Source organism: Monodon monoceros, unplaced genomic scaffold, assembly GCF_005190385.1.
Source record: "Monodon monoceros isolate NGI ecotype Baffin Bay Population unplaced genomic scaffold, NGI_Narwhal_1 Super_Scaffold_5, whole genome shotgun sequence".
Taxonomy (NCBI): Eukaryota; Metazoa; Chordata; class Mammalia; order Artiodactyla; family Monodontidae; genus Monodon; species Monodon monoceros.
Genome location: NW_021703782.1, coordinates 106,934,515 through 106,959,845, shown reverse-complemented (window position 1 = coordinate 106,959,845; position 25,331 = coordinate 106,934,515). Strand labels below are relative to the sequence as shown.

The window sequence follows — 25,331 nt, the reverse complement described above, 5'->3', positions numbered from 1 at the left end:
GAGGAGGGCATCCGATACCCACAGGGACCATGTGACCCTGGGACCGAGGGAGGGGGCAGCTCCTCGGAACTGCAGAGACAGCAGCCCCTTGTGCACTGGCCCATCATTCACTCCCTGCCCCGGCCCCCGGGACCCCTCAGATGCTGAGCCGCAAACAGGGTGGGGGGACGGCAGGACATCAGACAGTGACAACTCCAAGTACTCAGTGCCCTAAGGGGGGGTGGGCAGTGGGAGCACAGGGAGGGCCTCTAACCCCTGCTGGGGAGGGGCTTCCTAGGGGACGTGACAGCTCGCCTGCCATGGGCGTAAGTCAGAGCGGCTTTGGGGGCGTGTCCAATCCAGCTGAGGAAAGATGAGCAGAGCTCAGCCCCCTGGGGTCTTGTGCCTGGGAAGTGGCGGGGGGCGTGTGGGAGGGGGGGTGGGCGGAAAGGGGCTCATTCAAGGCCTTGGGGCCTTGTGGGGTGGGTTCAGAGCCAGGGTGAGGAGAAGTGGGCGAGGGGTTAGTGACGTGGGTCTGTGTCCCAAGAGGACTTCCGAGAAGCCACATGGAAGGCAGCATGGTGAGGTTGACAGCTGGGCACTGGCTCTTGTTCCCAAACTGACGCAGACAGTGCCCAGCTGTCCCTCCAGTTTCTGGAGGGGCCGGGAAGACGCAGGCGCAGCCTGACGGCAGGGAGGGGCAGCTGGCAGGAGCCGGGCGATGTTTCCAGGGTAGACCCGGAACCCTCCAGGATGGGGAAGAGCTGGGGGCGGCTTCCCGGAGCAGCTGCCCCTGGGGCTGAACCACAGCGCCCCTTTCTTGGGCAGCGGCAAAGCGAGCACAGCAGGTGAGACGATGCGGGTGGGCTGGCCTGGCCAGAAGCCCCACCCACACCCCGCCCCAGGCCATCCTGGGCGCCGGTGAGTTCCTCTGACTTCGCCTCGATCGCACCCCATCCAGATGCGGGGCGCCCTCTTGGGCTGCCTCCTCCTGACCCTGGGCTGTGGGTGGTGCGAAGTGTGGGTAGTGCTGGGGGGCAGGGCAGTGCTGAGCAGCAGCCTGGGGCCTCCGGAACCACAGCCCTGGGGGCAGGCAAGGACTTTGAGGCCCAGCCCAGGCTTGGGAAACCGGAGCTGCCCCTGACTGGAGCCTGGTGGCTGGGGGCAACTTCTTCTGGGCTCCGAGTGATCAGGAAAGCCCAGAGCCAGCCTGGGGTATCACACAGACCCCAGGGTCAGGGCCCTGGTCTGTGAGTTAGGGGCCCTCTCCTCAAAATGTTGCCAGTTTGGCCCTAATGCTATAGAACCTTTCACCCCCACCCGGGTACACACACTTCTTTTTTTTTTTTTTTTTAAAATAAACTTATTTATTTTTGGCTGCGTGGGGTCTTCGTTGCTACACGCGGGCTTTCTCTAGTTGCGGCGAGTGGGAGCTATTCTTTGTTGTGGTGCGCGGGCTTCTCATTGCGGTGGCTTCTCTTTTTGCAGAGCACGGGCTCTAGGTGCGCGGGCTTCAGTAGTTGTGGCACGCGGGCTCAGTAGTTGTGGCGCGTGGGCTCTAGAGCACAGGCTCAGTAGCTGTGGCGCACGGGGTTAGTTGCTCCACAGCACGTGGGATCTTCCCGGACCAGGGCTCGAACCCCTGTCCACTGCATTGGCAGGTGGATTCTTAACCACTGCACCATCAGGGAAGTCCTAAGTACACACACTTCTAAGGAGGAAGGCCAAGACAGGTGATGGCTGGTGTGCCCTGTCCACCTGGGCTCCCCAGTCTCCTATGAGGGCCCCTCTGGGGAACCACTGGGGCTCCCTCGTTTAATGGATTCCTTGTCTCCAGGCTTCCAAGAGCCTCCCTGGTATGTGACAGACTTGGAGGAACAGGCAAAGATGAGAGGACAAAGGGGCCTGGTTTTAGTCCTGGAGGCAGGGACAGAACCTGGGGACCCCCTTAATTTCCACAGAATTAAGGGCTCCTGGGGTTTCTGTGTGTGTCCCTGGGAGGCCATTGGCCTCAGGAATGGGCTTCCAGGCTGGCTAGGGCGGAAAGATGGACCCCTTCTTATTCCAGGTGCGCTGGGCCTTGGGCAGTCACAGAACAGGGGTGTGTGTCCGGGTGGCTGGGAACCCAGGCAGGATTCCCTGGAGAGGCATCCTTTGAGTTGGAAGCTGAAAGGTGGATGAGATTTTAAACTGTTAATTACAGGTACCCACAAGTAATGGTCACTATCAGAGGTTTAGAAACTATAGAAAAGCTCAAAGAAGAAAATAAAAGCTTCCTGTATTCTCACCATGCAGTTGTCCTGGTCACGCTCCAGGTCATTGCAACAGCTCCCAACTGGATACCTGCATCCACCATCCACCCTTGGCCCCCACCGTCTACTCCCCACCCAGGGCCAGAGGCTTCTGTGTGCCAGTCCTCCGGTGGCTTCCCCCTACCCAGTCGAGGCTGGCAAGGCCCCGTGCCATCTTCCCGCACCTTCTTCACTCTCCATCTCTCCCTCTAGAATGTGCACTCCAGGGGGACAGGGATTTGGGTCTGTGTTATTCTTGCCGTGCCTGTGTCCCCAGGTCTTGGAAGAGCACCTGGCTTCTAAGGCGTTTCTATTAAGTGAATGAATGATGTGTAAAATGTATGTGTGTGTGTGTGTACACATAGTGTAGAGATAGGGATTCCGAACTGTTTCTATCCAGGATGGAATTCCACAACAAAAAGTATGGATCGAGTCTTTGGGGAGATGTCGTCGGTGTGTCACAGATGTGGGTGGCATCTGTGCTCAGGGTCTCACAGCCTGGCCTTTTTATCATCACTTGAGATTTTCCCTAATAATACATCTGCCCTTCCTCCCAGGGCTTTTGATGGTCAATACCATGAATTTTAACAGCTCCCTGGCACTCCATCATCCCGGGTACCCTCATCGTTTATTTAATCTGCCCTTATTGTTGGATAATTAATTTCCCAGTCTGCATCAGCGCAAGCAATGCTTTCATGGGCACCTTTGTACATAAATCTCAGTGCAGATCTATTACTTTCAGGTACGTTACTAGAAGTAAAATCACTGGTCCAAAAGGCATGCCTGTTTTTAAGACTTGTGGTAATATACTGTTTTCCAAAAAGATGGTTCCAATTTGGATAGAGCTCTAAAAAGTTTTGTCAATTTTTAGAACCCAAGTAGGGAAATTTACAAGTGTGTATATAAAGAATAGAGACCACCCACAATCCCACATTCCTGAGAAAACAACTGTTCACGCTATGGTTTATGACCTTCCAGATTTTTAAACTATGCATATTAAATACACATACAAATTATATGCAATATACGTAATATGTATATATCTATGCCTATTAAATATATAATATTTATATTTTATATATTACCTCTCCTCCCTGGGGATCCTGCCGTGTGGCCACTCATGAGACAGTGGTTGCTTCTCTTGGTATGTGTGCCCGCCAAGAACATGTTGAGTAGCTTCACTTTTTAAAGTTTGAATTATGAAAATAATAGGGTTTTTCTTTTCATTTTCCAAATATAAAATTACAACGTTGAATTATTCTTTTTCAAGCAACACACATCTCCCCAGACATGCCAATGCATCTTCTGTCTAGAATTTAACTTGCTTTTTTAAAAAAGTTGACACTACATTGTAACCCTCTGGGGAATACATTTTCACTGGCAGAGTGGGACTGGGTGGGCAGGATGTTGCTGCAGGGGGACAGTAGGAGGAGGGGACTGAGTTGTCAGGATTGTCTGAATAATCTGGAGTAGGGGACAAGGCGGGTTTAAGGGGTGGATGCTAGGACCTCAAACACCTGGCCTGGGTGATGGTACTTTGTTGGGAGGGCCTTGGGGAGCCCCAGAAGGCTTTAGGCAGGAGAGGGACATGATCAAGGCTGTGTTTTTTTTGTTTGTTTTTTAATTTGTTTTTATTTTTGGCTGCCTTGGGCCTTCGTTGCTGCGCACGGGCTTTCTCTAGTTGTGGCGAGAGGGGGCCGCTCTTCGTTGCGGTGCGCGGGCTTCTCATTGCAGTGGCTTTTCTTGTTGCAGAGCACGGGCTCTAGGCACATGGGCTTCAGTAGCTGTGGCACACAGGCTCAGTAGTTGTGGCTCACGGGCTCTAGAGCGCAGGCTCAGTAGTTGTGGCGCACTGGCTTAGTTGCTCCGCAGCATGTGGGATCTTCCCAGACCAGGGCTCGAACCTGTGTCCCCTGCATTGACAGGCAGATTCTTAACCACAGCGCCACCATGGAAGTCCCAAAGCTGTGTTTTAGGGCAACTAATCTGTTGGCTTATGCAGAATGGCCTGGAAAGTGATAAGATGGCAGAAAATTTGAGCAGAGGCGTCAAGTCTCCTCTGTCATGGGTCCCGAGGTTCTTTGGGTGTGCTGTGGGCAAGAGGGAGGCCAAGCTCAAGAGGACTTCCAAGCTCCATCTCCATCTGCATTGGTTTTCTACGCTGGATAACAAGTTGCCACGAACATAGCAGCGGAAAACAACACCCAGGGAATTCCCTGGTGGTCCAGTGGTTAGGACTCTGTGCTTCCACATCAGGTGGCATGGGTTCCATCCCTGGTTTCCTGGTCAGGGAACTAAGATCCTGCAAGCTGCTCGGTGCAGCCAAAAGAGAAAAAAAGAAAGAGAGAAAACAACACCTATTTATGGTCTTACGGTTTCTATAGGTCAGGAGTCTGGGCACAGCTTAACTGGGTTCTCTGCTCAGGGTCTCACAGGCTGCAGTCAAGGAGTCCTCAGCTGATGTCTCATCTGGAGCTCAGTATCCTATTCTGAGCTCATTCAGATTGCAGGCAGGATTGGGTTCCTTGTGGCGGTAAGAATGAGGCCCTTGGCTGCTGGGGGCCACCTCCTCCACAGGCAGGTCACAGCACAGCTGTTTGTTTCTCAAGGCTGGTGGGAATGCATCTCTCTGCTCTGGATCTCTTTCAGGGAAGACCTGGACTCTCTTTTAAAGGTTTCACCTGGTTAAGTTAGGCCCACCAAGGATAATCTCCCTTCAGATTAGTCAAAGTCCACTGATTAGGGACCTTAATCACATCTGCTAAATCCCTTCATCTTCACCATATTCTATTGGTTAGAAGCAAGTCAGAGGTTCCACCCCTACCCAAGGAGAGGGGATTACAAAGTGCTTGTCTCCCTGGGGGGGGGGGGGAATCATGGGACCATCTTAGAATTATGTCATCCACACCACTTTATCAAGTGCACCTTCCAGTTTCAAGGTGCCCACTCCTGACTCCTTATATCCCAAGCTTGATCCATTCCCACTTCTTCTAAGGTGTGAACTAAGAGCTTAAGAAGTTCTCAAACATGCTCTTTCCAGCACTTGCAATAGAGAAGGGAATTCCTGACGACCACAAAGCTTCAAGACCTGAAGGACTAATGGTGGGATAACAGGAGCAGAGAGGAGAGCTTTGGATGGGGGACTCACTTACCAATAGGTATGGAAAAGACGAGTCCAGCTCTGACTGAGGCACCAAGGGGGACATAAAAGGGAAGAAAGCACGTTTTTTTCATTTCAAAGAGCTTCTCATGTAGTTGAGATGATCACATGGGCCTGCTTGTTCTGCTTCCCTAGGAGGTTATTAGTCTCATTACAGAAAACATAGAGACAAGCGGATTGTGAGCCATTATCAAATTTAAAGTATTTACAACTTGCTTTGGGTCTTCCCAGAATTTTTACACTGCATCTATGAAAATATATGATAAACATCCATCTTGGCACACGTTGCTTCCACCCCCCCACCCCACTGTGGATTATTTTTTGAAGTGTGGCTTAGAGGTAGAATTACTGCGTGAAAGCATGCAACGTTTTCGTGGCTGTTGGTACATTTCCCAAAAGGCTTGTGCTGATTTTTATGCTGTGACCCCTGCTGGTGATTTGGGATTTGCTTGTTTCTTTGTCTTTGGGTCAGGAACCTGCGGCCGTCTCTGGCGATCTGTGCGGGAGAGGGCCCTTGTTCTCCCAGCTCTGTGCCTGGCGGGGACCCCACAGCGCCCTCCAGTGGCAGGCAGCAGAGGTGCATGAGCTTTGGTCCCCAGCTGGTGCCCAAGGAGTGTGGGCTTGGAAGGGACAAGGGGAGGAGCCAGGTTCTCTGAGGAGGGAATGTGCAATTTCACCCCAGAACAGGGAGTATTTTGAATTCCCTAAACTCCACCGCTCGCTCTCTGTTTTTCCAGCGTATACACCACAGCGCTCATTTATGGAGGGTAACTCTGCCAACAACCCTGTGAGGTGGCTTCTGTTATCACCCCATGTTACAGAGGAGAAAACTGAGGCCCGGAGAAGTACCTTGCCCAAGGTAAAACTCTGGTCTTAATTTCTCAGGTTTTGGGTTTTGCAAGAGCCAGACTGCCTTTCCTTCAATTTCTCTCTCTTTCTCTTGACTCAAGTTTCTTTATTTCAAACAAAAAAACAGAAGCAGATACATTCAGTGCCCTGTCGCATGGTTGCTTGGCCAAAAGGGGAAAGAGAATCAGAGGGAGAAGGATTCCAAGTTCTCCCAGCCCGGGACGGGGCCTCGGGTACCTTATCCTCATGGAAAATTATATCCCGGGACGGGTGCCCAGGAAGCTGCCTACACAGCCCTGCAATTAGGGCTACAGTCGTGACAGCAATGTTGGAATATATTTTCTTTCACAAGGAGGGCCGCTGTGGCCCCCCCCCCTCAGCTCCCCAGAGCAGCATGTGTAAATGATTAGGCCAGTCTGTTTTTTCTTGAGCGCTTGAGAGGAAGTGACATTGACATCCTTGTGGCCCGATGGCGGGGCCAGCGCCTCTATGGGAAGCGGGCCCATGGATTTTTCTGAAGCTGGTGTTCTTGGGACCCACCTTCCAGGCCCTAGTGGGAGCCCCCGGCCAGTGTGACCCCATCTCTGCTGCAGGCAGCCCCAACCTGGCGATGCTTCATGGCCCCTCCCTCTGGACTGAAAATAGAAAGACCAGATGCACCTCCATCTGGGTTCTGGGGCACTGCCCAGGGCCTGGCTGGGCTCGTCCACGTGCTCACAAAAAGGCCGCTCTTCCTGGCTGCCCGTGAGGGCACAGCTCTGGGCCCTGTGGGCCGGCCCTTCGCTGGTGCAAATCCTTGGGGTGGGTGTCAGCTCCTTGTGAGGGAGGACCCTGCTCAGACCAGGACGGCCCCAGTGCTTGTCTGGGTGGAAGGGCAGGCCAGCATCTTCCCAACCCCTCTACCAGGTGGGTCCTATTGCCAGGGTCTCTTCCTCCCAGGCATCCACGTGCTTAAGCCAAGTCCTGGCCCCCTGGGCAACCCCTTGTTCCCCAGCCCAACACCTAGTCATCAACCCCTGTCCCTGCTGTGTCTGGAACACCTCCCAGATTGCCCACTCTGTCCCCATCTGGTCTAGGCTGCCACTTCTCCTGCCTGGACATCCAGCCCAGCCTCTGCAGGGGTCTCTCTGCTTCCAACAGGGTCCAAGGGGCGGGTCCCTCCACCAAGCAAATCCCCTCCATGGCTCCTCACTGCCAGGGTGACATCCAAACTTTATTTTTTAATTTAAAAAACAATTTTTTTGGCTGTGCCATGCAGCATGTGGAATCTTAGTTCCCCAACCAGGGATAGAACCCATGTCCCCTGCAGTGGAAGCACAGAGTCCCAACCACTGGACCGCCAGGGAAGTCCTGACATCCAGACTTTAGATCTGGCCACACAAGCCCCACGTGAGCTGTCCCTGCTTCTCTCCATCTTCATCCTGCAGGAGATCCAGGCCCAGAACTGTCCCCACTGGCCCAAAGAGGCAGCTTCTGGCCTACCCCAGGGCCTTTACACATGCTGTTCCCTTAGCCAGAAACACCGTTCTCGCTCCCCTCTTTGTCTGGTGGACTCTTCATCCTTCCAGGACACTTCCTCCAGGAAGCCTGCCTGGATGCCTTAGACTAGGTTTGGGGCTCCTTGGGCTTGGTGTGGCCTCTGAAGCCAGGGACCCCATGTCAATTCTCTGCTTTCTCCTCAGGGCCCAGTGTAGGGCCCTGCACACATATAGTATTTCATAATATTTGTTCAGTGAATGAATGGCAAATAGAAGCCCAGAAATCACTTACCCAAGGCAGAGGCCAAACTGAGCAAGAAAACACAGCTCTGGCTGTACCCACCTTCCCCCTTCCCCCGCCATACACACACACAGTACAGGGCACAGGCCAACCCTTTGCTCTGGCCGCCGTAGTCAGGCCGGCAGAGCCAGCTCCACATATCAGCAGAATGCCCCCTCCCCACGCCTTCAGCTGGAGCCTGTGCCTCACCTCATCATTCCCCCCCACCCCAAGGACCAGAGTCCCAACTGCCCAGCCACAGGGAAGTCACACGGCGACGGTGCCCAGGGCCTGTTGGCCCATCTGAAGGGGACAAAGCTCACCCCACAAGAACCGTGTTTTCTTGTTTGTTTTGTTTTCTTATTTATTTGTTTATTGGCTGCATTGGGTCTTCGTTGCTGCACGCGGGCTTTCTCTAGTTGCGGCGAGCCGGGGCTACTCTTCGTTGCGGTGCGTGGGCTTCTCATTGCGGTGGCTTCTCTTGTTGCGGGGCGCGGGCTCTAGGTGCGCGGGCTTCAGAAGTTGCAGCACACGGGCTCAGTAGTTGTGGCTCACGGGCTCTAGAGCACATGCTCAGTAGTTGTGGCACACGGGCTTAGTTGCTCCGCGGCATGTGGGATCTTCCTGGACCAGGGCTCAAACCCGTGTCCCCTGCATTGGCGGGTGGATTCTTAACCACTGCACCACCAGGGAAGCCCAGAACTGTGTTTTCATGGTGGAATTCCCGATGGAGGATGGGGAAGAATCTCTGGGGGTAAATTGGGGGAGATGGGGAGGGTCCTCACCTCACTCAGGGGTTAGTTACACCTTCTAAAACAAAAATGGGGACCATCCCTCGCGTTAGGATTGTCACATGGCTTTGACCTATTCAAGGTCACCTAGAAGATGCAGCCTGTGGCTGGTGGGGGGGGACACTGGCCCTTTGGGGGGGCTTTGATGTGGTGTGGGTGGAGCAGACTAGAGAAACGGGGTCCATCCATGGAGTCCAGAGGTGTGATGGCTGTGTCACTGTGAGGGCCACCCCGCCGGAGGGGCCTAGCATCTTTGCGCCCTCTGGAGGTCAGGAAGTGTTGTCTTACTTCCTGGGGGCTGGTTGCAGAAATGATCGCTTTATTATATTTTATTTTTTCCGGCCGCATGGCTTTTGGGATATTAGTTCCCCAACCAGGGATGGAATCCGGGCCCTGGCAGTGAAAGCAGCGAGTCCTAACCACCGGATGGATCACCAGGGAATTCCCAGAAATTATCTCTTAACTTCCCTGGAGGGTGCGCCCATCAGCAGGCGTGGCACGGGGCCAGGTGGAGAGGGCTGGCTTCAGACCATTCCCCTCAGCCCCCAGTTTTCTGCACACTCCTCATAAGTGATGTCAGTGCTGGTGGCACATGTGTCCTCTGTCACCCCCAGTGACCATCTCTGAAACGGTAGGTTGGAGGACTTGGAAGAAGGTCTCTGGTGGCCCTGTCTGTTAGGACCACCCGCCTGTCCTGTGAGCCCACCTGGGTCCTCCACTCTGCACCCCGACATTCTGGGCCATCTGCCCGGGTCCCCCACAGTCAAATGCCCAGGGGACCCCCAGCTTCTGCATGCCCAGCAGCAAGGGATTTAATTCTAGCGTCTGCCTCCACACACCCTCTGCTCCTGCCATCGGGCAGGGGAGACACTCCCTGCACAGAGAGGGTTCGGGTCCTGGCCAGGGTCACACATCGGGGTTTCTCCCAAACACCCGGGTGTCAGGGGTTCCAGGGCAGGTCTCTGTCTTCCTACCCGGCTCCCCACCCCTGGGGCTCTACAGGGTGATGGAGGACTTCCTGCAGAAAGAGGCACACAGACGAGGGCAGCTGGCCCCAAAAGGCCGTCCCTTCATTGGTTTGCTGCCCTTGTCCGCCCTCCCGCAGTCTTTTGGGGCTTAAAATTTTTTTTTTTATTTCTTAAAGACAACAGCTTTTTGGCTTTAATACACAAAGTAAGTGAGGTCCTTGGTGAGCCGCTGCTCCAACCTTCCAGCCCAACACCTCCAGGGTCAGGGGCCGCAGTCTCCAGCGGCCGTGGATGAAGGGCTGAGCCAGGCTCTGGGCATCTCAGCAGCCTCTTGGGCTCAGAAGTCCGGGCTGAAGAGAGGGGCCAGGAGAGCCCACCCAGCCTGCCCAGGGAGGCAGCGGGGAGGCAGCCAGGGAGGCAGCGGGGTCCTGGCGGGGCTGGCTGTCAGTTCACCGTGGGCACCTGGCTATGATGCAGGCTGAACTCCTTGGCCTTGAGACGGAGGCTGGCGATGCTGTTGGCCATGTTGACCCCCGGGGTCGCAGGGCCTGAGCCTCCTGGGCTGTATGGCGGCACCGTGCTGGGGGTGACATAAGACACAAGGACATATTGCTGTGGCTGGAAGACCGCCGGGGGCTGGCCACCTCTGGCGGCCAGTCTTGGACCCCAGCCTCTGGTCCTCCTGCCTCCCCTCCTCAGCTCACTCGGCTGGGAAGCCTTCCCCTGGGGCTACAAGACTGGGGGGAAGAGGCAGAAGTGCCCACAGTCAGCCCTAAGACATGGAGCCGCCCCCGTAGGCTTGTGGTCCTTCCTCGCTGGACCAGGAGCTTCCTGACAGCGGAAGCTCCTGTTCACCCCTAGCGCCTGCCCTAGGCCTGGCACACAGCAGGATGAGGCTGGGATGAACGCACACCTCTATGGAAGGAGGCCTCTTGGAGGTTCTCCCACCCCAGGTAAGAGCATGGCAGGGGGGGAGCTGGGAGAGCTGTGAGGCTAGCGTGGGCATCACTAGGACTCAGATCCCACGACCCACCGGCTCTTGCCTCTCATGAGACCATGGCTCTAGCAGAGCTGCTCGCACAGACTCAGGGGTGGATGGTACTCCCTGGAGTTGTGGGGTGCAGAAACCCAACTTGCCAGCACCTCCTTCCTCTCCCTTCCTGCCCTGCCACCTTTCCCCAGCTTTGACCGGGACAAAACTGCCCCAGACTTTGACTCTGGGGCCCAGCCAGGCCCCTGGGACAGGGAACCACTCCCTCGGCCCCCCGGCCTCTCTCCGGGATGGTTGACGAAGGGTGCTGGGGCGCTTGTGCCAGCCTAGGAATCTGCAGGTTTTCAGCTCCCTCAGGATGATGTGGGTTCTCCACTTCTTCCAAACAGGCCTCATTTTCTCGCCCCTCCACACGCTCACACGCTTGCCCACATACCCCTTGGTGCCCCCCAGGTCCACGGGGCACCTGGGCAACTTTCCCAGCTCCCTTCAGATCCTCAAAGGAGTCTGGGCCCCTAAAACACCCCACGGGGTCCCCTGGTTGCTCGCGCCCTCCCGACCCAAAAGGGTTCCCGCTCTCACCTGTAGGGGGATGAAGCCGTCCAGGAGAGATAATCGGGGCTCAGGGCAGTGGGCCGGGGAGCCACAGGCTGCTCGATGGCGGCTTCCTGGCTGTAGGACTTGAGCAGCGAGGCTGAGCGGTTGGCCAGCATGGCCCGCTCGTTTCGGCGGAACTTGGCCCGGCGGTTCTGAAACCAGACCTGGGGGCAGGAAGGAGGGGTGAGCGGGCTGCTGAGGGGACCCAAGTCCTTTTGCACCTAGTATGTGCCTGTTCTGCCACCCACCCTGCACTGGCAGCTTCACCTCTCTGAGCCTCAATTTTCTCATCTGTAAAATGGGGGTGATAAATGGTGCCTGCCGCTGGGTAAGTATGTGTTGGAGAATGTGCAAGTGGATGAATGAAAGAATGAATAGATGAGCATTTAGCTGCTGTGAGGTTGTAATGCGAGAGGTGCATGCTGGGCACTCAGCTCAGGACTGGCACGGAACAAGCACTGAACACTTTTTTTTTTTTTTTTGTCGTACTCGGGCCTCTCAGTGTTGTGGCCTTTCCCGTTGCGGAGCACAGGCTCCGGACGCGCAGGCTCAGTGGCCATGGCTCACAGGCCCAGCCGCTCCGCGGCACGTGGGATTTTCCCGGACCGGGGCACGAACCCGTGTCCCCTGCATCGGCAGGCGGACTCTCAACCACTGTGCCACCAGGGAAGCCCAGCACTGAACACTTTAAAACGACTTTTATTTATCCAAATCCCATGTGCCAGGCACTGCTCTAAGCTACAAAGATATCAACTTCTTTCATTCTCGTAAGAACCCTATAAAACAGACCCACGTGATCCTCATTTTACAGGGAGGTACCTAAGGCACAGAGAGGCTGAGTAACTTGCTCAAGGTCACACAGCTGGTCAGTGGCAGGGCTTGGATTTGAACCTCAGCCCTCCTGGCCTCAGATGGTCCTGCTCTGAAACACCTCACCTTGGCAGCTCCTTAACCCTGGGTGAGTGGTGGCTGCACTCCCCCCCGGGGGGCCCACGGATGGGCAGCACTCACCTGGACACGCGCCTCGCTGAGGTTGACGCGCCGGGCTAGCTCCTCCCGCACGAAGGCGTCGGGGTAGTGCGTGCGCTCGAACACGCGCTCCAGCGCCTGCAGCTGGCTGCTGTTGAACGTGGTGCGGTTCCGCCGCTGCTTCTTCTTCCGCTTGGCGGCGCCTCCGCGCCCGGGGCTGGGACACTCACCTGCGGAGGGGCCCGAGGGTCAGCGGGGCGGCGGACAGCGCGCAGCGAGTGCCCGCAGGGCCCCCAGCCCGGAGCTGCCGAGATGATCACGACTCAGGCACCAGCTCAGCGATGTGCTCTGAACCTTTTACCTGTGTCTCCCTCTGCTGATGGATGGTGCAGCCCGAGAACAGGAGCAGCTCCCTTTAATTCACTCCTTCATCCATTCCTTCACCCATCCATCCATCCATCCATCCATCCATTCTGCAACACATTTACTGAGTACCTACTGGGTGGCAGGCACAGGGTTAGGGCCCTGGGGACATAATGGTGAACAAAAGCAGCCAGGTCCCCATCCTGTGGAGCCCGGGGACAAGCACCCACGCCATGAGGGACAACTGACCTGGTGTGGGGGGGGGGGCGGGGCCGCTGGAGATATCTACGTGTCCTCGGCTCCTAGCTCAGGCTCTGGGGCATGGTAAACCCTCCATGGGTATTTGTTGTTGAATTATATTAATATATTAAAAATGAGCAGTGAGAGTCACAGTTCCAAGGGTCCACTGCAGGCACCCACAGGTCAATGGATGCTCACAGGAATCCTATAGACAGGTGCTCTTCATGCCCCATTTACAGAGGGAGAAGGGAGGGGGGATGTTCAGCTACTATTTATTTCCACATTTCAATTTTACCCAAGGGCTGAACTGCTGACCCTTCCTCCTGCAGGGTCTAGCTCATTGTTCACTCCTCCAGGGAGCCCTCCCTGACCACCTGAGTCCACATGGAATCCCCTCTCCTCCACTGCACTCACCCAGCACTTAGGACCAACCCTGTCCAGTTCAGGGTCTGGTGTACCTTAATAAAAAATGTATATTTTATGGATAAATAGCAAGGTCTTACTATATAGCACAGGGAACTACATTCAATATCTTGTAATAAACAATAATGGAAAAGAATATATATATATTTAACTGAATCACTTTGCTGTGCACCAGAAATTAACACAACATTGTAAATCAACTATACTTCAAAAAAAAAAAGAATATTTAATCAAACATTAAAAAATCTGGATCCTTAAAATTTGTACGGAGACACAATAGACCCCGAATAGCCAAAGCAGTCTTGAGGGAAAAAAACGGAGCTGGAGGAATCAGACTCCCTGACTTCAGATTATAATACAAAGCTACAATAATCAAGACAATATGGTACTGGCACAAAAACAGAAATATAGATCAATGGAACAGGATAGAAAGCCCAGAGGTAAACCCACGCACCTATGGTCAACTAATCTATGACAAAGGAGGCAAGGATATACAATGAAGACAAGACAGTCTCTTCAATAAGTGGTGCTGGGAAAACTGGACAGCTACGTGTAAAAGAATGAAATTAGAACACTCCCTAACACCACACACAAAAATAAACTCAAAATGGATTAAAGACCTAAATGTAAGACCAGACACTATAAAACTCTTAGAGGAAAACATAGGAAGAACACTCTTTGACATAAATCACAGCAAGATCCTTTTTGATCCACCTCCCAGAGTAATGGAAATAAAAACAAAAATAAACAAATGGGACCTAATGAAACTTAAAAGCTTTTGCAAAGCAAAGGAAACTACAAACAAGACGAAAAGACTTGTTTGTTGTTTCCAAATGGGAGAAAATATTTGCAAATGAATCAACGGACAAAGGATTAATCTCCAAAATATATAAACAGCTCATGCAGCTCAATATTAAAAAAACAAACAACACAATCAAAAAATGGGCAGAAAACCTAAATAGGCATCTCTCCAAAGAAGACATACAGATGACCAAGAGGCACATGAAAAGCTGCTCAACATCCCTAATCATTAGAGAAATGCAAATCAAAACTACAATGAGGTATCACCTCACACCAGTTAGAATGGGCATCATCAGAAAATCTACAAACAACAAATGCTGGAGAGGGTGTGGAGAAAAGGGAACCCTCTTGCACTGTTGGTGGGAATGTAAATTGATACAGCCACTATGGAGAACAGTATGGAGGTTCCTTAAAAAACTAAAAATAAAATTACCATATGACCCAGCAATCCCACTACTGGGCCTATACCCAGAGAAAACCGTAATTCAGAAAGACACACGCACCCCAATGTTCATTGCAGCACTATTTACAATATCCAGGTGATGGAAGCAACCTAAATGTCCACTGACAGACGAATGGATAAAAAAGATGTGATACATATATACAATGCAATACTACTCGGCCATAAAAAGGAACTAAATTGGGTCACTTGTAGAGATGTGGATGGACCTAGAGACTGTCATACAGAGTAAAGTAAGTCAGAAAGAGAAAAACAAGTATTGTATATTAACACATATATGTGGAACCTAGAAAAATGGTACAGATGAACCGGTTTGCAGGGCAGAAATAGAGACACAGATGTAGAGAACAAACGTATGGACACCAAGGGGGGAAAGTGGGGCGGGGGGTGGCGGGATGAATTGGGAAATTGGGATTGATATATATACACTAATATGTATAAAATAGATAACTAATAAGAACCTGCTGTATAAAAAAAAAGAAAACAAAAAAAATGAAGAAGAAAAAAACCCTCAGTGAAGGGTCCACTTAAGATTTCTACGCTATTGTATGCACACTTTACCTCAAAATTCAAAAGTAAGAGAGAAACATAAATAAATATTAAATTTAATTTTTTAAAAATCTGGAGATTTCATGTAAGGAAAAAAAAGTATATTTTAATAACCAAATAATGTCACTGCTTGTCACAGTAACAGATTCAAGCAAAAAGTAAAACAAACTACTCCCTTCTCCCGACTCTGCTCCCCAAGATTTACAAAGTTACAAATGTGTATTTAAAAAAATTTACAAGCATGAGATCACGCTGAACACACTGGTGCTGCAACTTGTCTCTCTCTCTCTCTATTTTTTTTAAAAATATTTATTTATTTATTTAGGCTGCACCAGGTCTTAGTTGCTGCGTGCGTGCGGGATCTAGTTCCCCGACCAGGGATTGAACCCAGGCCCCCTGCACTGGGAGCTTGCATTCTTACCCACTGGACCACCAGGGAAGTCCCCAAACTGAAGCTTGCCTCTTCCTATTTAATTTGCTCCAGAGATCACTCCACCTGGCCCAACAAACCCAGCCCTCTTTATTTGCATTAATTTCCATATTATATTTTCCCTCTTGTTCTCTCCCTCCGCATATCAGAACAATTTTTAAATTAGCCTTTGCTCTATCCTTCCAGCATTGCTTTTTAGAAAAATATATTATTTATTTATTTATTTATTATTTATATTGGCTGTGCCGGGTCTTAGCTGCTGCATGCGGGATCTTTGGTTATGGCATGTGGACTTCTAGGTTGCAGCATGTGGACTCTTAGCTGTGGCATGCATGCGGGGTCTAGTTCCCAGAGCAGGGATCGAACCCAGGCCCCCAGTATTGGGAGTGTGGAGTCTTACTCACTGAACCATGAGGGAAGTCCCCAGCATTGCTTTTTGCAAATATTTTTTTCAAGTATAATATTTTCTCCCCCTCTTCTATTGAAAGATAGCAGACCATGTACTGTTGTGTATCTCCCTTTTTTCCCACTGAGCAATACATCCCAGGGATTCCTCCATCCAGTGCAGAGAAGTCCTGCATGTACCTTCTCACAGCTCTGTACCACTCGGTTGTGCGAATGTACCGTGGTTTAGTCAACTAAAACCAGAGCCCTGTGGATGGGCACGTAGTGTGTTTCCAACCTTTTGCAATTAAAGAATGCCACAATTAATAACCTCGTGCAAACATGATTTTCTACTTTTGCCAGTGAATATTTGGGACAGATTCCTAGAAGTGGGATTGCTTGGCCAGTGAGTAAAATGCTAGATGTGGCCAAATCCCCCATAACGCTTCCCAGCAGCGGTGGATAGGAAGGTCAGTTTTGCCCACAGTTGGGCCAACAGGATGCATTGTGAACCTTTTGGATTTGGGGCCACACCTTGTATTTTTGCTTCCTCAGTTACACATTCCCTTTATATGTGCTATGTTCTTCACACGATGCTGAGAAGTTGTTCAGCTGAGCATCTAGAACATTCCAGGCCCAGCCACGGATACCACTCAATCCTGGCTTTTGAATGAGCTCCCAGGTTAGCAGGGTTTATTGACTCTTGAGCAACCGGCTGATTCGATCGGAGGCTAAATTGTTCCATGAGCCTGGTAAGTAATTGCATCGGGGGGAAGGGTGGGGGGTTGTCAGGCAGGAATCAGGCAGGATGCCCGGAAAAAGATGACCTTACTTGGTTTGGACCAGTGGTTCTCAGCAGAGGGCAATGTAGCCTCCAGGGGACATCTGGCAATGTCTGGAGACGTTTCTGGTGGCCTGGGAGAGGGGGCGCTCCTAGGATCGAGGCAGAGGCTGGGGATTCTGCTCAGCACACTTCGATGCACAAGGAAGGCCCTGCATCAGGGAATTCTCTGGTTCACCGTGTCCATAGTGCTGAGAGAGAGAGAGGCCCTGGTTTGGAGGGAGGGCCAGTACGTTTCCCCTTTGGGAAGTACTGCAAACGTGGGACACATCTGGGGGTGGGGTAGGCAATGGCAGGGAACACGGAGCGGCCCCGGGCGAGCTGGCCTCTTCTCCTGGACCCGCTTCAGTCTTCACTCCTCACCCCTTTCCTCCAAGAAAAGGTGAAGATGGATGAGAATGTCTGGTGCCAGTGAACGTCTCTCCACCCCCGGCTCCCCACCCCCTTGAGCTGGAAGAAACCTTAAACTGAAATAACAAGGGCTTAGCGCTGAAAACCTGTGTGATCAAGAGCCTGAGAGCGGACAGAAGCTTCTGGAACACCAGCCATCGCGAGCCGATTTCCGCCCCCCTTCAGGCAATGCTTCTTGGGCACAAACCCAACGCAGGAGGCATTTCAGCCAAAAAAGGAGAATTTTTCAGGAAATTTAGCAATTCAAAACTGAGGGTGTTGAAATGAAAATCATTTTGCGGCCTCGGCCCCCTCCAAGTGGGCGCCGGAAGGAACAACTCTGCTCTTTGGCCAAACTGCGTGGTGCCTTGGAGCTGAAACCCTCACACAAGGGCGCTTAACACCCCTCCCAACAACCCCAGACTCTCGCCACCCCTGATACCAGCTAGTCTCCACTGGTCTGGAGTCACATCTCCCTGGGGGTTCCCATCAAGGCAGCTGTGATGGGATGCACTCAACAAAAGTTGGTTTGGGGGCTTCCCTGGTGGCGCAGTGGATAGAAATCTGCCTGCCAATGCAGGGGACACGGGTTTGATCCCTGGTCCGGGAAGACCCCACGTGCCACGGAGAAACTGGGACCACACGCCACAACTCCTGAGCCTGCGCTCTATAGGCTGCATGCCACAACTACTGAGCCCACACGCCTGGAGCCTGTTGCTCCACAACAGAAGCCCCCGCTCAACTAGAGAAGGCCCATGCGCAGCAATGAAGACCCAATGCAGCCAAAAATTAAAATTAAAATTAAATCTTTAAAAAAAAAAAAAAAAAAGGGCTTCCCCGGTGGCGCAGTGGTTGAGAGTCCCCCTGCCGATGCAGGGAACAGGGGTTCGTGCCCCAGTCCAGGAAGATCCCACATGCCGCGGAGCGGCTGGGCCCGTGAGCCATGGCCGCTGTGCCTGCGCGTCCGGAGCCTGTGCTCCGCAACGGGAGAGGCCACAACAGTGAGAGGCCCGCATACCGCAAAAAAAAAAAAAAGAAAAAGTTGGTTTGGGCAGGAGGGATGCCAAGTGCTCTGTCTGCTTCCATCCACTGGATCCTGGCATCTGCCCTATGAGGCACTGGCCCATTTCACACACTGGGAAACAGAGAGGTTCACCCAAGATCACACAGCGGGGACTGGAGTCCGTGTCTGTGGGAAGGCTCAGGCAGCCCGGGTTGTGAGCCTGTCTCCGAGGGGGCCGCCTCCCGCGGTTCCCAGGGAAGGTGATGTGGGGGTCTGTCACACTCTCCGCCCCAGCCCTGGGAGACACCATGGATCATGTCATCTCACTGGTGCGGAAATGCCCCCGAGTCTCCATCCTACAGCCCCCGGGAGGAAGACCTCACCTCTGGGAGCCTTGAGGGACAGCAGCTTGCCCAAGGTCACACAAAGTTCCTGGAGGACCTGAATTTAACTCAGTGCCAAGAGCATAGTAATCGCTTGATATATGTTCGCCGCTCTTGGCATTCTTCCTTGTGTGCAACCCTCTTCCCGCCTGAAGACAAAGATCTTTCTCCCTCAGCCCCGCCCACAGTAGAAAGATGGTTCCAGTCCCTGCTGTGGGCAGAGGCTGAGGAGAGGCAGCCGAGGTTCAGGAAGATTCACGCAGCGTCTTGGAGGTGACCCAGGACTCGAACCCACAGCTTGGACTCAGCCAGGGCTCTTGGGCTGGACTCTGCTTCCCAGCAGATGTGCTGGATACTCGTTACCATGAGTTCCTGAATCACCCCCTGAGAAGTGGATTGGGGTAGGCGTGTGTCCTCTGGGGGTTCCACGCTTGAGCTTAAAGCATTTGGAAAATAAATACTCTTGAAGCCTCAGGCCAGCGAGTACTGGGACCAGCTCCGTCCAAGTCAGGGCTGTGCCCAAAGTTTCCTTTTGTTCCGTAAAAGTTCTGCTTTCCTCTGGGATTGAAAATAAAGCCTGAAACCACCTCCATTTACGTGGGCTGTTTAGGGGCTATTGTGAGGGGCGGGGATCAGGGTAGAGCAAAACAGCCTCACGTAGGGGAGGCCAGCCATGCTCTCTCCCGTATTACATTACAGTGAAAAAGAAGTGACTGGCGCACAGTTTTCTGCCATTAAATTATTTCACACATACAATTTACTTGGCTGACTTCAGGCCAAAGACATTTAAAAACTCTGCTCTCGGCCAAATGATCAAGTGTTCCTGGCTCCCTCTCCTGCACCCATGGTTTTTCTTATTCCGTGTAATTTAAGGGTCTAAATAGTCTGGAGGGAATTAACTGCAAATTCTTCCTAAGACAAATAAATCCGGCCTCTTCGTTTCTGCCTTTCTCAAGCTGTTGAGAGACACTCTCTGTTTGTTTTTGCTTCAAATAGTCAGTTTGTGCCTGACCCTGGGGCCACGGCAAGCTCCAACCCAAATAAATAACTTTTATTAATTAGCATTTATTCTGACCGAATAAGCAGCCTCCCCCCACCCCAAATGTGATCTCTGCCAACACGTTCACAAAAATAAACAACGCGTCCCCAGGACCTTGACGTGGATTTAACAAATTAACACTGTGCCTTGGTCAAAGGAGCTTCGAAGCTGCAGAAATATTTACAGCCAGAAAAGTCTGAGGAAGGAAGTGGAGGTGGGGGGCACAGAGAGGCTGCCCCCCTCCCCAAACACCCGGGTCTCTTGGTAGAGACTTGGGTTCCTTTGAAAGACCCCTGGGAGAAGGGCTCCGACAGGAATTCCGGAAACAGTGTTCCTAGCTTCTGCGAGGCAGCATCCCTGGCTCAGATGCCACCAGGAGAGACTTGGGGGAGAATCTCACCTCCTCAGATAGGAAATGAGAGGCAGTACAGGCAGTAAAGAAGCCGGGGTCCTGGTTTAGGACCTTAGGTTGGCCCTGGCGCACCAGCAGCGTGGCAGTGGATGAAGGCTTTATTCTGTCCCAGCCTCAGGAATTGCGCTGAGAAATGGAAGTAACAGGAACCACCTCATCGAACCCTCACAACCGTCAGACCTGCGTGCTCCTAGCCTGATTTTACAGATGAGGAAACTGAGGCACGGGGTTAAGCAACCTGCCAAATCCATGTGGCCAGTCAAGGCTGGAGCTGGGACTTAAACCTGCGGATTGGCATGGAGCCCAGGCTTTTAACCAGTTTGGCATGGGCGGCCGGCCCTAAGAGTACCCCCAGGTCTTCATGCAGTGAGATTCTGGGGGTCTCTCCAGGGGCTTAGGGTGAATGGGTCAGCCAGGAAGAGGGGGGCTTAAGGCAACAGGAGCATCTCTAGAGCTGGGGTCTGTGCTGGAGTCCCCGGCACACAGGGCAGGGGTCTGTCAACAGCATGCAGGGTCGGGTAGCGTCGAGGGGGTGGGGCATGTGAGACCTGTGAGGGCAGAGCCAGGGTCACACCTGGCACCAAGTGTGTCACCCACATTGGAAGGAAGAAAGGAAGGCTGGACAGAAGGGAGGAGGAAGGAGAAGCAGCATGGAGCCTGCAGCCATCTCGAGAAGGGCGCCTGGGCTTCCGGGGAGCTTCCCCAGGAGGCCAGCTCCGCCCCAGCCAGAAACTCAAACAAGGAGCTAAGAGCTGCTTTTATGTTTGGACAGGCCGGCCTCAGTCCAGGACACTCAGGGACCAGGGCTAAGGCACAAAGGGGGGTGAGATCACACAGGTGGACTTCCCAGTATCACCTCCCTGGAGGCCCCCAGCAACCTCAAGATGGGCGGCAGGGATGCCTCTGCCTCACAGAGGAGAAGAGGGAGAGAGGCCCAGAGAGGGGCTAGGACCTACCCAGGGTCACACAGCGAGTGAGAATCCTCCCCCTGCCAACCCCAGGTCCTTTCTTCTCTCCCCACTTGTCAGAGAGAACCGAGGGAGGAGATAGACCCAGCCTCCAGCCCAGCCCTGGACAAACTGATGGTGAACATGACAGAAGGATGGGGTCTTTGTCTTGAGGGTTTTTGGGCTCTGTCCACTGGATGGGGCCCCTCAGGCCCCCTGGGTGGGCAGTGGCAGGTCAGGGGGGCTGGGGTGGTCTCAGAGCTGCTGTCCCAGGTTCGCAGCCTCCCTGAGGTCAGGATTTACATTGGACATGCACATCCTCTCCCCTGAGGACCTCTGCCCGCTCCGTTCGTGGGCTTGCGACTTCTCTCTGCCTCCCTAGCTCACCTTCAGGTCTCAGCAGAATGCCGCTTCCTCCAGGAAGCCATCCCAGACCCCCCATCATAGCTCTGTCACGTTGCAGCGTATATGTAGGGTCATTTGTCTGGCAGGGACTGGAACTTACTGTTTTCTGTCTCTCTGGGACCTGTCACAGGGCCTGGCCCAGGGTAAACTCTCCACAAATATTTGTTGAGTGTTGAGTGAGTGAATGAATGAAGAGATGAACAGACAAATGAGGAGGCCCTGAAAGAGCGTGGGAAGACTTCAGAGTCTGCCCCGGTCCCGGCCTGTCTCCAGGGTCCAGGTTCTTCCTTATGGAGCCATAGAGACCTGGCCAGGGCTGAGTCATGACAGCATGTGTCACAGGGTAGGAGGGAGGGGCTTGGGGCAGTGGGGGAGGGGAGTCAGCCACCAACACCCACTGTCCAGCTGCCCCTCCAAGGATGTTTCATCTCACTCATTTTGAACAAAAACCCAAGGTGCTGATACATTTTTATAGCTACCAGTCTAGAGAAGGAGAAAATGTCTCAGGAAGGAAGGTGAGGAAGGAAGACACAGCGGGGCCCAGGGAGTCAGAGAGGGTCCCCTGGGGCCCTATCCATGTCCCCATGATCTCACAGGCCTCAGACAGCACGTAACAACCCAGGGTCACGGGCCACCTCAGCCTGGGACTGCTGCGTCCCCCACCCCCTCCCAGCCCGAGGCCAGTAACCAGCATGGCTATGAGGAGGCCTCTGCAGGCTTGGGCTTACCCTGGAGTCTGGAGGAGGCCGGGGGAGGCCCCTGCATGTCCTCTCGAATCCTCAGCAGGGTCCTGGAGGGAGCCGCAATGCATCTGGGCCTCTCTGGGGTCTAGAACCTCTTCCGTACACACACTAAGGACGTGGCATGCTGCACACACTTCCCTCAGGCCACTGGACCCCCCCAAGAGACCTCAGTGGAGGGGCCAGTGTGCCAAGGTGATTTGCCTTACCGGAGAGCAAGAGTTCCTGCCACCTCAGGGCCTTTGCACATGCTCTTCCTGGCCTAGAGCACTGCACCCCTTTTGCCTGGCTAATGTTTCCCGGCCTTTAATCTCAGACTAAATGCCCTGTCCTGGAGGGGTCTTTCCCAGCCCTCAGACCAGGACAGGTCTCCTTGTTACAGGCTCCCGGGCCCTCCTCCCTCCCCAGTACATCTGTAATTAAGTCATTCTTCTGTTTTGGTTTTCTGCTTCATGCTTGTCTCTTCCATTCCATTCTAAGCTCTAGGAAGGTGGGGGCTGGGTTTGCCTTGTCACTGCTGTATCCCCAGGACTGGGCAAGTAGTTTGTTTTCAGAAATATTTCTGAATGAATGACTATATAGATGAAGGAAGCCCTCATTCCAAAAAAGGGATGAAAGTCTCAACTTCCAAAGCCAGTTCCCTTTACCCTCAAAAGGGCCAGACAATGGTTTCTTGGATATGACAGAAAAAGCACAAGCAATTAAACAACAAAAAAAAGAGAAATCGGACTTCTTCAGATTTAAAACTTTTGTGAACACCATCAAGAAAGTAAAAAGACAGCCCACAGAATGGGAAAACTATTTACAAATCATATATTTGATAAGAGACTTGTATTTAGAAAATATCAAGAACTCTTGTAACTCAACAATAAAAAGACAAATAGTCCAATTTAAAAATGAGCAAATGATCTGAATAGACATTTCTCCAAAGAAGATACACAAATGACCAATAAGCACATGAAAAGATGCTCAACCATTATTAGCCATCAGGGAGATGCAAAGCAAAATCACTGTGAGATACAACTTCACACCTACTAGGATGTCTAGAATCAAAAGGCAAATAATAACAAGTGGTGGAAAGAATGTGGAGAAATCAGAACCCCGAGGCACTGCTGATAGGAATGAAAAGTGATGCAGCCACTTTGGAAAACAGCCTGGCAGTTCCTCAAAATGTTAAAAATAGAGTTAGCATATGACCCAGCAATTCCACTCCCAGTTGTATACTCAAGAGAAATGAAAACATATGTCCACACAAAAACTTGGATACGAATGAATGCTCAGAGCAGCAACACTCATAAGAGCCCAGAAGTCGAAACCACCCAAATGCCCATCCGCTGATGAGTGGGTACCCCAAGTATCCATACAATGGAATATTATTCGACTGTAAACAGGAACGAAGTCCTAATCCATGCCACACCATGGATGACCCCTGAAAACATTACGCTGAGTGAAAGAAGACAGTGCCATTGACAAAAGGGCACCTAATGTGCAATTCCACTCATATGAACTGTCCGGAATAGGCAAATCTATAGAGACAGAAAGTAGATTAGTGGTTGCCAGGGACCGGGGGAGGGTGATGGGGGTGGGGTGAGGGGGTGAGGACTAAAGGGTGCAGGGTTTACTTCTGGGGTGATGAAAATGTTCTAAAATCGATTGTGGTGATGGTCGTACAACTGAACAGACTAGAAATCACTGGATTGTATGCTTTAAATGGGTGAATTGTATGTTATGTGAATTAAATCTCAATAAAGTCGTCATACAAGAACACAGAAAAAAAGGGAGGGGGTAGAGAGAAATACTGGGATTGGCTGAGAATAGCAAGGAAAGGAGATCCCCGGAACGCTTGGTGGGGATGTGACCGGGAGTGGGGAGGACAGAGTCTCTAAGGCCCAGATAGTGGCTCAGTGCTGCCTGGGAAGCCCCAAAGCCACTCTGGGTCAGGGTCTTTGGGGAAATGCTCAGTAAGACAGCTGCCACAAGGGGGGGGCGGTTCTCCGGACAGAATATCTCCACGTGGGGGCCGCCACAAGGGGATGCATGAGGCCAAAACTTCTTCAGAGACCCAGGAGCCTTTGAAAAATGTGATCATTGGGCCCAAGCAGGGAAAATGGGATGAAGCTACCAGGCAGAGAACATGTGTGTCCTATTCTTAGGCACGGAGAAGGGTGGGAGGTCAAAAGCCAGATACCCCTGACCATCTCAAAGGCTCTGGAGTCCCCGGAACCTCCCCTGCTGCCCCCAAAACCTCTGGGTCCGGGGCCTGATCAGCTCCCACCTCAGCATTCCAGGACCCAGAAGTTCACGTCTGTGGTCAGCCCTGTCTTCTCTGTTCCCGACACCCGCAAACCGAGCTCCAGAAAGTGGGGGCACAGGGCTGGAACGGGGGTACAGGGGATTGGGAGCCCGGGAACCAATCTGGAGGAAGAGCAGCCCTTTGCTTAAAATTTGGCCTAAGAAGGGGGCTAGCGTCTGTCCCGTCTGGTTTTAATCTAAGGTTGGTGGCCAAATGCCAGATTTATTGTAAAACCTACATTTTAATAAGGGGCTGGTATCTGGAGGAAAGTTCATTAACCATTTCCAGACCAGGGTGAAGTTGCTGCTCAGGGCTCAATGTGGGGTTTCCTCTCCCAGCTCTGAGCTCCTGGGCCTCTCCAAGCCCACCGCCAGCACCTGCTGGGAGTCAGGGCGAGGGCTGGGGGTCGGGCGCAGAGAAGGCCCGATTTCGTGTGGCTTGGTTCTGAAACAAAGCTGCAGATGGCTCCGGGGATCTCAAGCCTCTTACGCTTGTCTTCCCAGGACTCAGTCCTGAAGGATCCTTACAGATTATCTGTCAAAGACCCTCACTTAAAAACAAAAAATTTTTTTATTACTATTATTATTTTTGGCCGCGCTGCGTGGCATGCGGGGATCTTACTTCCCCAACCAAGGATCGAGCCGTGCCCCCTGCAGTGGAAGTGCAGAGTCTTAACCACTGGACCACCAGGGAAGTCCCCAAAGCCCCTCATTTTTGCCGATGGGGAAACTGAGCCATGAGGAGGGGCAGCGGCTTAGCCAAGGGCTCCCAGCAAGGCAGTGGGACCCCAAGTTCTGTCCACTGACGTCCAACCGCCTGAGAACACACATTTTTCTCCTTCCTGCTCTCTCTCTGTTTCGGGGTTCCCTGGGGAG

The 25,331-nt window shown here is 52.6% G+C and overlaps 1 protein-coding gene across 1 annotated transcript in view; it reads right to left on the bottom strand.

Moving 5' to 3' along the window:
- Positions 1-9,474: 9,474 nt before the first annotated feature.
- Positions 9,475-25,331, bottom strand: part of PRRX2 (paired related homeobox 2) — a gene marked incomplete at its 5' end in the record, with an annotated part of 49,593 nt that continues 33,736 nt past the window's right edge. Inside the window, 3 exons of the mRNA XM_029203483.1 lie at positions 9,475-10,376; positions 11,370-11,548; positions 12,396-12,583. Of these exons, the coding sequence (XP_029059316.1) occupies positions 10,241-10,376; positions 11,370-11,548; positions 12,396-12,583 (503 nt within the window). The remainder of the gene's footprint in view (positions 10,377-11,369; positions 11,549-12,395; positions 12,584-25,331) is intronic.